Here is a 15628-nt window from a genome sequence, read left to right as displayed (position 1 = left end):
CAATTTATAAATAGTCACTTGGTGAAATACTTGGTTGTTACTGTGAGCAGTTCCATTCCATTTTGAACTTATGCAATAAAATTACTCAAAATTAATTTTTCAATCTTTGCCTAAAATGAACAAGAATAAACAATGAAGGCAGAAATTATTAGCATAAATTAATACAATGAAACCTGTACTTCAAAATATGTATGAACATTGTTAAATAAAAGTTTATTCCAAAATAGCAACAAAATACATATAAAGGAGAACCTCAGTTATGTGTGTATGATAATGTTTACTGACACTCTTATACTGATGCATGCAACACCAGAAAACAAATCAATTTATTTATAAACACTAACCTGTGTCTTCTTGTTTGAGAACTTCAAACAATGTTTCTCCTGTATCACAGTCCCTAAGCTTGAATCGGATGAAATCTATCCCATATATATTGGCTTCAGGAGGACAAAGATAACCTGAAGGGAAAAGGAATAAAAAATTAAAAAAATTGGTCAACTTGCACAAAATTCAGAAAGCTTACAAAAGTAGTTAGCAAGAAAGAAAACAGCAGAAAGTAGAAAATATGTTACAAGGACTTCAACAATTTTATTAGCTTTTTATTGAATTGAATATAATTTTTAAAAGTTTGTAATTCACAGAATGAATCACAAGAATCTGGTTCATTTTACAAATCTTCTTTAGATAACAAGTTCTGGTAAAATACAAAGATTTCAGCTGATATGTAATGGTTCCAATTTATCTTTAGGAACAAGACCGAAAAATAACATCTTCTGAAGAACAACAAAATAACATTATAGAGTCATAACATAATAACTTTGTTAAAAATCTTAAATATTATTTAGCAACGGGAACTCGTTTAATGCAAAAGTCATCATCATCATTATCATCATTTAACATCTGCCTTCCATGCTGGCATGGGACAGTTTCACAGGAGCCTACTAGACATATGGATGAGACAACTGCATAAAGAAGTGGTGATTTCTAAATGTGGAGGGTATCTGTGGAAGAGGAAGACATGGGATGAAGTGGTGAAAACATGATCTAAAAAAAGCAGTGAGAAAGGATAGAGACAATTAGTGATTTGGTGTGGTTGAGAAGACCTCTGCAGCTTAGTAAAACCGAGACATTAATGGTAAAGGAAGTAAAATCAGGTGTTAAATAAACAGTGAAAAGTCGTCTAGTTAGTCTCTGCAGCTACTCAAGAAATTGAAGCCACAACAGGAACTAACAAGTTACTCAGAAGACCCAAGTGAATTTTTCTGTTAAATATTGATTTTGCTTCTATTAGGTAACTCCTCTAAACAAAATGTCAATTAGTTCATATTCATCAAAGACATTTTCTTACTGATGGTGTAGTATGCAGGTATCTATGTACACAGAGAGGTTAGAGTAGTCATGAGTGTATACATGTGTATTATGTGTAAAAGATACCCCATTAACAATTATATTCTTCAAGATATCACATAAGAAAAAATTCTTATTTATTATGAAAATAGTCTATTCAACAAGCAAAAAGCAATGTATTTTTGCCTAATTAAATGAAATTTCTAACAACAACAAGAAAAACAATGTTACCATCACCATTATACAGCTTTTATTCTTGGCATGCTTGTTCAGACAGGATAATCTCATAAAAAGAGTGAATTGTTTATAAATCAAGGCAAAACAAACCTGTAATGATTCTGTATTGATCAAACAGTTGATGTTGATTTGCCATCCACTCCCTTTTAAGACGGTAAAAAGAGTGCCAACGGACTCTGCTAGCCTTTCAGACTAGGGAGCTTACTATAGTCATTGTTCAATCTTCAACATTTGCAAATAGAACTCAAAGTGAATAACATTTGTGAGGAGGAAGAATTTGGTAAGTGGCATTTGGTGGAATGAAGTAGACATGAGACTAACAATCATTATATATACACTAGCTGACCCCCATGCCATCAAAAATGATGGCTTATTGTATTATTTTATATATAAAAAGGGTACAAAAAGGTGGGGGGAAAAAAATCATTGCTTCAACTGTGTGTGTGTGTGTGTGTGCGCGCGTGCACGCATGCATACATGTGTGCATATGCATACATTTATGTGTATGAGTAGCACAGTCTGTAGCGAATGCGGTTTTCTAGACTTTGTTACAGCCCACTTCCTTCCTTCCTTCTTAAGTGTGTCTGTTTATATATATATAATCTCCCTTCAAGCTATACTTTTGCAAAGAGTTGAATGAAGCATTGCAAGCTAATAAAATACTCCTCAATTTTACAAGGATGCGTTGTTCTTATCCAGTGATATCTATTGATAGGCAGACTGACTCAGTGAAGGATGAAGTGTATTATTCATAGAATAGCATTGGTAATGACACTTTCATTAACTTTTAGGCCATATATTTTTGAGCTAGATGTGGCAGTAATAAAATCTTTTCAACATTCTCAAACCCAAATTAATCAAGATAACATGCAGGATATGGGAAATACATTTAATCATTCAGAATCAAAACTTTATACTACATCAGTGCTACTCAATCAAATTTTTATGAGGTGTGCCTTAGTTAATAAAATGGCAGAAAATTAGTGATGAAGTGCTAATATCATTGAAAATACTAACCAGTATCTACAATGATATACAATTTTGTGGAGAAATTCTGTAATGGTACAGCTATAGCTCCCCACTTACTATAGTGGCACACAATATAGTATTCTAGTTACTATAGTGATACATCTATAATACACTGTTTACAATAGTGGCACATCTAATGTACTCTAGTTAGTGTTATGATACTCATAGTGTTATGATACTCATAGTACTCCAATCACAGAAGTGGTGCATTTATAGTATCCTAGTTACTATAGTAGTTGTAGTAGAAAGAACAGCTTCAATTGAAACGGATCAGTCAGCTCTTTATAATATTCAACTTCATGTTTGAACTGCAAAAATCAGTTGCTAAGAGAATTCAGCAGTAAAAACCATAAAGCTGATTATTGTGGCTGAAACTTATGAATCCTTCCTCTGTCCCCATCACTACACACACACACACACACACACAGAATGAAAGAAAATGAGAGGACAAATGTTACTGAGTGAACACAAATCACTGAACACCTAATGAGATATGTTCATCAGAATTGTTACAGAAAAATGGACACAAGGCTATCATTTAACAGCCATTCACATTACCGTTATCTGTCATCCTCATTATCTCAATTTTTGAGTCTAGCAACAAAGTTAATGATGGCATGGAGAAGATTAAAGAGAAATAGGAAAGTGTTGGATTAGAAACATTGGACTAGGTTAAAAAAAAAGTGCAGGGATAACATAGTAAGAATGAATTTGTGTTGATTTGTAGTCATGTAGCTACATAAAAATATCATTTGGCAAGTTGGAGAGCTATGCAAGAGCAGACAGAGGCTGTGTTGCCATTAGTAGCAGTAAGATATGGATAAATATAAACATGCATAAACACATAAGAGGAAGACAAAGATACAGAACAAAAGAGTGTGTGTAAAAGATCAACCTTAGTGATGGATCAAAGTATAGAAAAAGTTTAATTTGGCAAATAGTGAAATAATTACTAACAACCTTAATGAGGTGAGCAACAAGACAATAACTGTATCAAGAATTAAACATGGTTGAATAATGATTAACTAAACCAAACAAAAGCAAGGGAGTTAACTCAAAACCAATTAGAGAAAAGGCAATTTTTAAATGAAAGATTGTTGCAAACTAACCATTGCCTGCAAACCAAGTGAATTTCAAACTGAGATAGGAAATTAGAATTATTTCTATTTCACATTGCTTTCTTCACATTCATAACGGTTATGGAAATCATCACTACCAACAAATTACTAGTTGCTCATACAATGTGGCACATATTTATAGCCTGTTGAACTACATAACTCCATAGTTAATGAGCATTAGCTACAGTGACATACAGTGTGATGAACCGAGTGAAAATTTTCTTAATCTGTGTGGCCCTAGTTGCTATAATCGAGTGATTCAAAGAGTGTAAAAGGCGTTGATGAATCATGTAAACCTGACCAAGACAATTAAAAAATATCAAAAGGGTACATCATATAAGGGTCATGCTAAAACATATCAAAAAAAAAAAAAAAAAAAAAAAAAAAGAATGGACTGAATGGAACAAATGTAAATTCTATGTAGAAGAACTGCACAAAAATTATTCCAATGTCTTTCATTCTGAAGAGTATAGTTCATGTGTAACATAACTACAATATTCTTAACTGTTGTCTCATAATTTATCGATTACTATGTGAATTCAGATATGTGCATCAGAATTTGAGTCACTAAGAAAGTAATTAAATGAAATTGGGTGAATCCTTCACAAAAACGGACACTGAAAGATAGCAGAGTCTATTTCAATGCATAGAAGACCCTGTTGCCAAAAGACTGGCAACAGCCTTTACAACAGCAGCAGTCCGACATCAACTTTCACATTTACGGCTCGCTCAGAATATATGAGACAAGAAGATGAACACACAGACATAGTTTGTCTTGAAAATCTGTTTTTGAAAAATCGTAAAGTTTCTATAAAATATGGTCTTGAAAAACTTATGTAAAAAGAAAAAAAAAAAAAATCAATGGAAAACTGCAAAAAGTTAAACAGTTAAAATTTAAAAGATTTGCTTTCAGGTGATATGCCTTCTCATTTATACTTTATCCATTTTAATCATTTCACTTAGTCAGATTGGAGTCTGGTGCAGCCTCCTGACTTGCCAGACCCCAGTCAAACCGTCCAACCCATGCCAGCATGGAAAACAGATGTTAAACGATGATGATGATAATGACTTTTACACACACACACACACAAACATACAGACGGATACAAATAAACTCATGTGCATACACCTGAATAAACCCACACAAATTGTACTAATTCAATGTAAAGCCAGAGTATCATTTAATATAATTTTTCAAAAACAAAAACACTAAAGGGAAGGCCATAGTCAATGACAAGTGGATCCCTACTGATCATTACAGACATACATTAACACAATATCCTGTTATAATTGCTATATTTCTCACCTACTTTCCTAACTACTCCCTTAATTTTCTCTTTATTTTATTACTGTCCTTCATCTATAACAATGGTTCCCTGATATGTAAACAGATTATCAGAGACAACAGTTTTTATCATGGTGCCGTGATAAATATTTTGTTCCCTGTTCTTGTGTAGAAGTCAGGTAACAAAATTTAGTCAGCTAAAATATCAATCTAGCTTCAAACAGCACAGAAAATAAAATGTCAAGTTGATAAGACAAGCAATTAGAAACATTTTTTAATTGCTATCAAGTAGCTTCTACATCTAAGACAATGCAAAAGAACATGTAATATGCTGCCATAAGCAGCCTTTTAATATTTGATATAAGCACAAAGTAACATGTAGTATGGTGCCATTCTATTTAAGGAGGAGGAGGAGGAGGGGTTACAGACATGTAACATAGAGGATAACAGGAAATTCCTACAACTTACTGAGAGCCACAGACCAAATTTGTGACTGGTGCAAAGTCCCAACCAGACCTAGGGTGACATGGTGATGGAATAGTGTAGTTAAGAGAACCATTAGAGCAAAGAAACAGGCATGGAAGGGTGACAGTAGCAAAGGACTATATCAGGTAGCTAGAAGGGAAGCTAGGAGGCAGGTATACTTGGCCAAGAGTGAAGCAGAGAGGAAGAATTTTGCCAATATTCTGCAGCTTGAGGTGTTTGAGTTTGCAAGACAGTGTCTCAGTGAAAACCGTGATGTTGTTGAAGAAAAGTGCATTTGCAGAGATGGTGGTTCACTTGCAGTTAGTGACTCTGCAAAGAGTGAGGCTTGGAAGTGTCCCTATGAAAGGCTACTAAATGTAGAGAACACAACATGGAAGAAAGAGAGTCTGCCTAAGGTGGACCCAACAGAGGGACTAGTAATGCAGATAGACAGTAGCTTGGTAGATGAAGCCATGAAGAATATGAAGGAGAAAGCCCCTGGTTCATCAGGAATCACTGCTGAGATGCTTAAAATATCTGATGATGTGGGTTATAGTCTAGTCACCTGTATACTTAATCAAGTTGTAAACGAGGGAGTCATATCCAGTGACTGGTATAGCAGCACCAGGGTTGACTACTACAAAGGTAAAGGTGACACCTTAACCCTTTTGACACCAACCTGGCTGAAACCAGCTCTGGCTCTGAGTATAAATGTCTTGTTGTCATAAGTTTCAAATTAAAATCTTCCACCAAACCTTAGTCACAATTTATGTTCCTAACACTAGCTTAATGATAACTAAGTTATTTTACTAAATACTTTGTTATATTTAAAACTGATTGAAAGAAATACAGAGCATCTCAAAATAAATAGAGTAACGAAAGGGTTAAGACAGAAATAATTACAGAGCTAGCAAATTGTTGGACCAAATGATGAAAGTTAAGAGAGGGTCATAATTCAATTAATTAAGATGAGAGTTAGTCTAGATGAGATGCAGTTTGATTTTGTGCCTGAGAGAATCACAACTGATGTTACATTCCCCATAAGGCAGTTGTAGGAGAAGTACTTAACCAAAAATAAACCTCTGTATCGGCTTTTGTTGACATAGAGAAAGCATTTGACAAGGTCCCCGCTCCTTTATCTGGTTGTCAATGCAGAAGCAAGGGAGAGATGAGTGGTTGATGAGAGCCACACAAGACATAGCAATGAATTCAGTGTACAGGTAGGAGTAAACCAAGGATTGGTCCTCAGCCCCCACTTGTACATCATAATCCTCTAGGTAATAACAGAGTAATTTAAGGCAGGCTGCTTTGGGAGCTCCTCTATGCTGAGGACCTTGGTCTTATAGCTGAATCACTACCAAAACAAGAAGAAATTTCAGGTGTGGAAGCAAGGTCTAGAATCGAAGGGCCTTAGAGTTAATTTAGCAAAGACTAAAGTCCCTGTAAGCAGGAAAACAGACAAATCACAGATTCCTTCAGAGAGATGACCCTGCTTGATATGTAGAAAAGTTGTGGGTAGAAACTCCACAAGATGAGCCCTGAAAATAAGAGACATAAAAACCGCCAAATTTAGCCCAAATACCTAAGGCATAAAACTGTGTGGGAAGAAGTTTGCTTCCGAACCACATGGTTCTAGGTTCTGTCTCACTGTGTGGAACCTTAGGTAAGCATCTTCTACTATAACATTGGGTTGAGCAAAGCCTTGTGAGTATATTTGCTAGACAGAAACTGAAGGAAGCCTGTCTTGTGTGTGTGTGTGCGTGCGCACATGCGTGCATGCATGTGTCTATCTCTCTTTTTGTTCCTTATCAACACTTGAAAGAAGTACATGAAAAAATGGCTGCTGAATACAATAAAGCATATCACCTTTATGCTTCTACATACCAGAGTGGATCATCTCTATTTATATACACCAGGGTAAATTACTTCTATTACTTGTAAAGCATAAGGTACATGTCATCTATTTTTGTGTAATATAAGTTAACATGAAATCCAATGTGACAGTTGGTAGATGAGATGTTTGTTGTAAGACTTTTATATAAGAAGAATTTTAACAGGTCCATGTTATAAATAAGCAAATGAAATGACAGGCTTGTTATACATAGCAAGACAGACTTTTCATGCATTGACTGAGAGTTGCCTTACAAATATAACACAAGAGACAAGAATCCTATTAAATAGCAAATTCCCAGCATGTAACATCAAGATCCATACGTTTTTTATTCTAAGAAAAAAAAAAACAAGATCCAACATATACAAAACTGAGGCTAGACAATCATAAAACTGTTACTGCTGTTGTTGTTGTTGTTGTTCATCTTCAGTGGATTCAAAGCAATCAGTCCATAGATCACAAGATCTGTCATTAAAATTTTCTTACAAAAACTAAATCGTGATTTACACCACTCAACTAAAATATATTTCCTAGAAAAGCTTCAACTATTATTTTATGCCATTTACTCTGGAGTTTTGTCCTCTCAGAAACAAGAGAAAGGCCTTGTAAACATTTTACATCCATATTTGTGTGCACAAACATGGATGCCTAACAAAAAGTGACACATAATTTAATCAGTGTAATTATTTCAAAATAATTAGTCTAAATTTACACAAACATTTCAATGATGAGCTTAAAAAGTCAATAAATATTAATACTAAAATTACTGTTGTTGTTGTTGTTGCTGCTTGGAATTGTTGCAAACACAGAATTAGATGGAATTTCATGTCAATAACTCAATATAAACTGTACCATTGCAGCAGACGAATCAACAGCTGCACTCGTTGATGCATTAACAACATTAATGGTAACAGTAAACACTACAGCAACACAGAACAGTGCAACAATGGTAACAGTGAACAGGAAAAAAACAACCCCAGTTAACAGTGAACAGAACAACAACAATAATTCAAATCACTTCTCACAACAATAGTCATAAATGTGTTTAGAATGGGATTGTGGTGATATGATTAGTTGAAATAAAGAGTTGTTATTTTACTAACATAATTTGTAACCAACAATCCATTGTTTCTATAGCAACATTTGAAGCAGGATGAAGTGAATTCTGTGATCTATCAAATGTTAGAACTGAAAGTTGCTGTAAAAATATGTAATTAACAATAATTAATATTTTCACTAATCATGAGAAGTAGGTGAAAGGACATCAGAGAATCTTTTCATATATGAATGAACAATATATTTACTTTACTAATTAGTCTATATTACTATTCTTTTTCCTTCACAAATTTGTCTACTACCAGCTAATAAAAAGAGAACCTGTCTAGATTTAAGGTTTAAACAAATTATAGCTCAATTTGTATCGATGAATACTGACTGTCAGGACTGGACAATGAGATTCTGAGTGAATGGAAAACTGGTGTTCATTGAGATGTTTAAATATAGTAACTTACCTTAGATTTGTTTGGTATTTCTTCCTAAACTAAATAGGATATTGTGATAGTTTGGAGGCAATTATTTAATAAGATGGTTCATATTCAGCAATATTTAGCTACAAAGGCTTGTAGAATATGTCAAACAAATAAAATTTTTACATAATTAGTAGAGTACAGGGCTAAGCACCAACAACAGTAATTTGAACATCAGTTATTGATTGATTTCTCCTAACCAAAGCTAATCAATACTATTAAAGCAGTTGCAACACAATAGGATGAATGTATAATTGTTTTCTGATAACTAATTCATCATAGAATGATGGTTTAACCCTGGAGGATGAGGAAGAGGGTACCACCACCATCATCTCAGATTGGAGGCCTGGCCTGAATGCTTGCAACAGAATGGATTTAATTAAAAGCCCCCAAGTATAAGGTGGTGGTGTCAAAGCAAGCAACAGGTTAAATCTATTATCCAACAAGAATAATAATCCCCCAGTTGGCTTTTATTTTTTCTACCTGGCAAATTTCACTCAAATCTTTGGCAGAAGACACACACTTGCCCAATATGTTTGCATGGTAAAGTCAAAACTGAACCCCCAGTTACGCTGTTGCCTTAATACGGATCTTCTCCTCACTGCTGGCTGAGCAAACTGAGTGAACCTAAGCTTGATTAAAAGCTTTATAGCTCTGATTATCCTATACTTTTAGTGCTCTTTAAGTAGATATCACTATGAATTTTTGAAAACATTTAAATGCAATTTCTACTCTACTTTCTCTTGGAGAACATCCAAAAAGAAACATTTTGATACCTCATTTATGAAATTTAGATGAATATTTTGGGGAATATGACAATTTGAATGGTCAGCAAAATGGTTGAAATCTTACCTAATTAACCTAAATCAGTGATTCCTAAACTTTTTGGGGCTACACCCAGGCCACATTTCTACTGCTCTGACCCTGACTAACCATCACAAACATAGACCTCTTTCTATAGCAAGTTCAAAGCAACTATATTTCACATATGATCCATCCCAGTCTTATAAAAATGATAATTCTGTACAAATTGGTGTGCTACACTCAAATTGTCATTTCTGCAAAGCTTTCAAATTTCCAAATGAAACTAATGGCATACGCTGCTCAGGCATTAAGGTAAGATTGCAAGCACTACCAGCAACTCCTCAACCTCTTCTGGATCTTCTGGAAGGCACTTCCATCTAGTCAAAGGATTTTCTGAACAATATCAGACAATACAACTCTGAATTTCAAATGCCATCACTTAGTGCATCTAAGGAGATAGCTGAATATGGATTTGTGCCGACATTCAAAGTTCAAGGGCAAGTCTATCATCTCATCGGTTCCCTGTTACCCACAAATGAACAACCAAGTTCCTCCAAATTTACTTTATGAGTGACGTTGGGCAACAAACTCAAAGGAGGGGTCAAAACTTCAGCAATTTGGATATAAACATTGTTCACAATTTGCAAAATATGTTATATGAAAACAATGCCCTGGTTCAAACCTTTAAAACAGTTATTGAATATCAGCCTCAAGATGATTATCAAATTGTTATCTGCACTGAGAAATTACTTCTTGGTCCTGTACATCATTTTAATGAGCCCACACCTAATGAAGTAGCCATCCTTATGGAAAGTGATCCTCATGACAATTGGGATATTCTCATTCATGCTCGAGATAACAACCTTACACATGTTTCAGAGACTCGTCATTCTTATGATGCTCTCCAGTATCCTCTTATTTTGTGGAATGGACAAGATGGATATCATTTCAATATTCCACAGATTCAATCTACAACAAGAGAGCCAATTACAAACAAAAAGGTGTCGTCAAATGACTTCTATTCTTACCAACTTCTATTCTTACCCAGAACAATCAAATCAGGTACACATGTATCGTGACCTACTTCAGCAATACCTGGTTGATGTGTATGCTAAAGTTGAGAGTAAGTGTCTCCTGTACATTCGTAACAATCAAAAAAAGATAAGGGCTAAAATTATGTTCATCTCCAATATGTTCTCAGGACAGATGGTCATATTCAAAACATGGGATAACTTATTATCCTTCCATCATCGTTCACAGGTAGTCCTCGATATATGCACAAATGAACACGGGATGCTATGACATATGGAAAAGCAGATATTTCTGTCACTCTCAACTGCAACCCTCAATGGGAGGAAATAAAACCCAACCTTCTTCCAGCTATGGGAGAACTACAAGCATGAACTGAGTGAGGATGTCTCAATCATGCTCAAAGGGAAAATCCAAGCCTTGACCTTCAAGTAAATGGCTATATTCTCAATGAGACTGATACTGCTTAAGGATAAAGTCCATCATTTGGGAGGGAAAGATCTACATGAGTATGGATTACCATCTACCAACAGGCAGCAACAAAATTTGTGCCATGAAATTCTCTGAGAAACTTCCTATAATTTAGATACTCTGGCACAGTTTGTCACAGAAAATGAACCGCCTCCCCCAAATTACTGTAAACAAAGAAATGGATGAACTCCCAACCCTCGAAGAGATTGAGAAAGCAATCTGCCTGTTGTCCACCGGGAAAGCGCCCGGCTCAGACTCTATCCCAGCTGAGATCTATAAAGAGGGCGGCAGGACCTTGATTGAGAAACTCCATCAGCTTTTCCACCTCATCTAGCAGGAGGAGGTACTACCCCAAAACTTCAAAGATGCTCTCGTCCCTAATCCTCCACAAGAAAACTTTTGTTTTTTGCAGGAACTGCCAATTGGGAAGCACTCAGTCTTATCGTTAAAAGTGCAAAACTGAATATTACTAATTGGTTGATAACTGATGAAGAATTACGGACCTCCTGTTTGTCTCCCGTTCATTTTCACAATTAGTATACGTTATGTTGTTTGTTTATTTACCATACATTTTTTCCTTTATTAAGTAATTGCTGCAGAAACCTTGATCAGATTCGAGCCTGGTGCAGCCTTCTGGCTTGCTAGTCCTCAGTCAAACCGTCCAAACAATGCCAGCATGGAAAGCGGACGTTAAACGATGATGATGATGATGATGATATATATATATATGTATACATACACACACACACATATATATATGTATATATATATATATATACACATAGACACATATATACATACATACATTACATATATACTTTAAGGTGTATGGCTCAGTGGTTAGAGCGTCAGGCTCACAATCATCAGGTAATTTGATTCCCAACCCAAGCTGTGTGTTGTGTTCTTGAGCAAGACACTTTATTTCACGTTACTCCAATTCACTCAACTGTAGAAATGAGTTGTGACATCACTGGTGCCAACTTGTATCAGCCTTTGCTTTCCCCTTGGATAACATCGGGTAACATATCCTTCAAAGTGGGAGGTAATAATCCGGCTACTGCTCCATGACAGACTGCTTTGATGATCAATGCTACAATCATCACAGAGCTTTCTACCAACATATCCATGCATAGTCTTCTGCTCATCCTTTCATCTAATGATATGCTGTGGCAGAGTTGTGCAACTTTTTGGGGCATGTATTCTAGGTTATCAGACAAAGAGTGTTGCTCAAGGAGCTGCTTTCCAAATCTTATGATGTTATTAGCCTTACGTATGCAAACTTGGTCAAGGGATGCACTTTGACATTTGGTGGTTAAAAAATGTTACAGAAGGGATATGATGTGAGATTTAAAGGAATTTTGGATCAATGTTAAGCTTCTGCCACCTTGTTTTCGCTTTAGGTAGAGGCAGTTTGTCACTTTTTATGTGGAAATTATGTGTGCTTGTTAGTATTTTTGGGGTTTACACATTAATGGTTCGGATCTCATCGAACGTCCAGTCCAACTGAGCAGCTCAAATGTTGGTAGGAGTACTGGTACTGCAAACACATTGTGGGCCACTGCTTTACTGAATGCAGAGCATTCTGAGGTTCAAATTTTCTTTATTCAGCTGTCATATTCTTTAGTGTCGTGTGTTTTGTTACAGATGCCATTGTAAGATATATTTTCATCCACCCCTAGATACCTGTAACATTCCTCGTCAGATACAGGGGAAACAGTCAAATCATTGATGGAGATGTTATTGCTCTGGTTTATAGTTTTCTCCCCTTTTCACAACCATATAACATTTATCCTGACCAATCTCCAACCCTACAATCTTTGAGAATGTTGTAACTATGTCAAGGCTCTTTTTCATCTCATGCAAATTCTTTGCATGAAGTTTTAAGTCATCCACAGAGAAACAGTGTTTAATTTTGGTATTTCTGTTTCCTTGTGAACCAGTGAGATATCCTTCAGACATCCTTAACATGAATGATAAGAGGTTTACAGAAAGTATAAACATCATAGAGAAAGTGGTCAGTTACTTGAGCCTGTAATGTAGTTTGGCTGGCAGGCACTATGGAATCTGTTGGCGTCGTTGCTTCGCAGTAAAAGGATTTAATTCTGGATGCAAATCGTCCCAATATGATTCCAATCGATTCCTATAGCCAAGAGAGGGGTTTTGTTTCGCTTTTCCGTAGCAGTTAATGAGTTTTGTGGTTACGGTTTCTTTTATAACTAAAGCTAGAAAGAATTTGTTTACCTGTTGAGCTGTTGTTTTTGTTCTGTTCCTCGATTATGTTGTTGCTGATGTTGTGTCCAGCCATGCTATTTGTAGTAACTCTCTGCATGCTAAATTCAAGTTTCAGTTGAAAATCACTACAATCATGAATAAAAAGCTCCCTCAGTTAATTCATATGAAGATTAACCAGTTATTTAACAAAGCTGATAGTTGTGGCTCCAAAGTTGGAGATAGTATTCATCGTATTTTTGATAAATAGTCTCCCATGCCAAATACGCAACTTGTCACTTCGAGTATGTATGTATACATGCAAATTTGTATATTTTGTTTTATATATGTCTTATGCATATATTTGCATTTCTAGACATGCTTGTATATATACTTAAATTATAGACTTTTGGAAAGTTTTACAGATTTTTACAGTTCCAGTGATGGCTTGGATCTGTAGTCTTCAAATCAGCTTTTTCCTTTCTTGTTTTGCGAAGCCTAAGTTCTCAAGATTGGTATTTAGGCAGTATTTTATCCCAGTGCCCCAATAATTACAGGTATAAACCTGAACTTTTAGTCTGAATAGAGTAACTGCAGATTCTCAACGTTTCAGCATAGGTATTCTATTTCTCACTGATCTTCAGCTTGCCGATTTCCACAACTGTACACAGTTTCTCTTCTCTATCCCAAATTATTATAGCAGGTTTATTGTGTTTACATTTTGTTGAGGCTTTCACTAGGACATTCCACCAGTAGTCCTTTTTATTATGAATAGCCATGGCTTCCATCATACTGTGGGTTTTTTTATTTCTTTATCCTTGGGGGGTTATCCTTATTATAGTGCCCTAGCTACAACATCATGTCTCCTCGATAGATAATGCCATGATGATATTTTTGGACAACTGCTTATGATGTGGGTGATATTTTTGCTATTAATTCCACAAAGTCTGCATTGGTTGTCACGTTTTCCTGCATCTCTATTCCTTTTGTGCATCAGGTATGTGATTGGTGTTTTTCGTTCCTGGATTGCAAATTCATACCCTTCAAAGTGGAAGTAATCCAGCTGTTGGTCCATGATACACTGTTTTGATGATCAATGTTACTATCATCTCAGAGCTTTCTACTGACATATCCATGCATAATCTTCTGCTCGTATACACTAATCCTTTCATCTGATGATATATTGAGGTAGAGTCATCTGACTTCTTTGGGCATGTATTTAAGGTTATTAGACAAGGAATGCTACCTTCCAAGTCTTATGATGCCATCAGACTCATGTATGCAAACTTGGTCAAAGGATATACTTCAACAATTGGTGGTTATAAGATGTTGCCAATGGGATATGATGTGACATTCAAAGGCATTTTGGATCAATGTTAAGCCTCTACCATCTTGTTTTATTTTAGGCAGAGGCAGCCTATGTCACTGTTGATGTGGAAATTATGTATGTTTGTTAGTATTTTCCAGGTTTTCACATCAATGGCTCGGATCTCATCAAGTGTCCAATCAAGCAGCCCAAATGGTGGCATGAGTATTGGCACTGCAAACACATTGTGGGCCACTGCCTTATTGAATGCAGAGAGTTCTGAGGTCCAAATTTTCTTTATTCAGCTGTAATATTTTTTAGTGACACATGTTTTGTTACAAGAACCATTGTAAGATATGTTTTCATTCACCTTTAGATTCCTGCAACATTCCTCATACAATATAGGGATACAATTAAGTATTTGATAGAAATGTACATAGTCTAGTTTACAGCTTTCCCAATTTTCAGAAACATATAGAAACATTGACGAAACACTACCCCCCAATATCCTTTGAGAATGTTTTAACCAGGTCAAGGCTCTTTTACATTTCATGCATATTCTTTGCCTATGTAGGAGTATTTTATGTATGCAAGTGTATGTATGTATAAGTATGTATGTATGTCTGTATGCATACATGCATCTATATGCATACATGCATCTATATGCATACATGCATCTATATGCATATATACATACAATGTAAGAGCATACTTTTGATGAAGTGCCACTCTAATGTCTAAAACTGCAATTATTACATAAGTTTGACTTCAAACTTTTACATAAACAAGTGTTGAAAGCTATGTATGGAAAGAATGGTAACTGATTTCTTTGCCTTATTGGGATTACATACATATGTATGCAATAATACAAATATATATATATATATATATATATATATATATATATATATA

At 35.4% G+C, this 15628-nt stretch overlaps 1 protein-coding gene across 2 annotated transcripts in view; it reads right to left on the bottom strand.

The window, feature by feature from the left end:
* Positions 1 to 15628, bottom strand: part of LOC106872876 (protein unc-119 homolog B) — a 37379-nt gene that overhangs the window by 17193 nt on the left and 4558 nt on the right. For both annotated transcript variants that reach the window (XM_014920024.2, XM_014920023.2), the window contains exon 2: positions 345 to 458. In XM_014920024.2, coding sequence (XP_014775510.1) covers positions 345 to 458 — 114 coding nt within the window. The remainder of the gene's footprint in view (positions 1 to 344; positions 459 to 15628) is intronic.

The sequence above is a fragment of the Octopus bimaculoides genome, chromosome 25, assembly GCF_001194135.2.
Source record: "Octopus bimaculoides isolate UCB-OBI-ISO-001 chromosome 25, ASM119413v2, whole genome shotgun sequence".
Lineage (NCBI taxonomy): Eukaryota > Metazoa > Mollusca > Cephalopoda > Octopoda > Octopodidae > Octopus > Octopus bimaculoides.
This window is presented reverse-complemented; position numbering and strand designations above follow the sequence as displayed.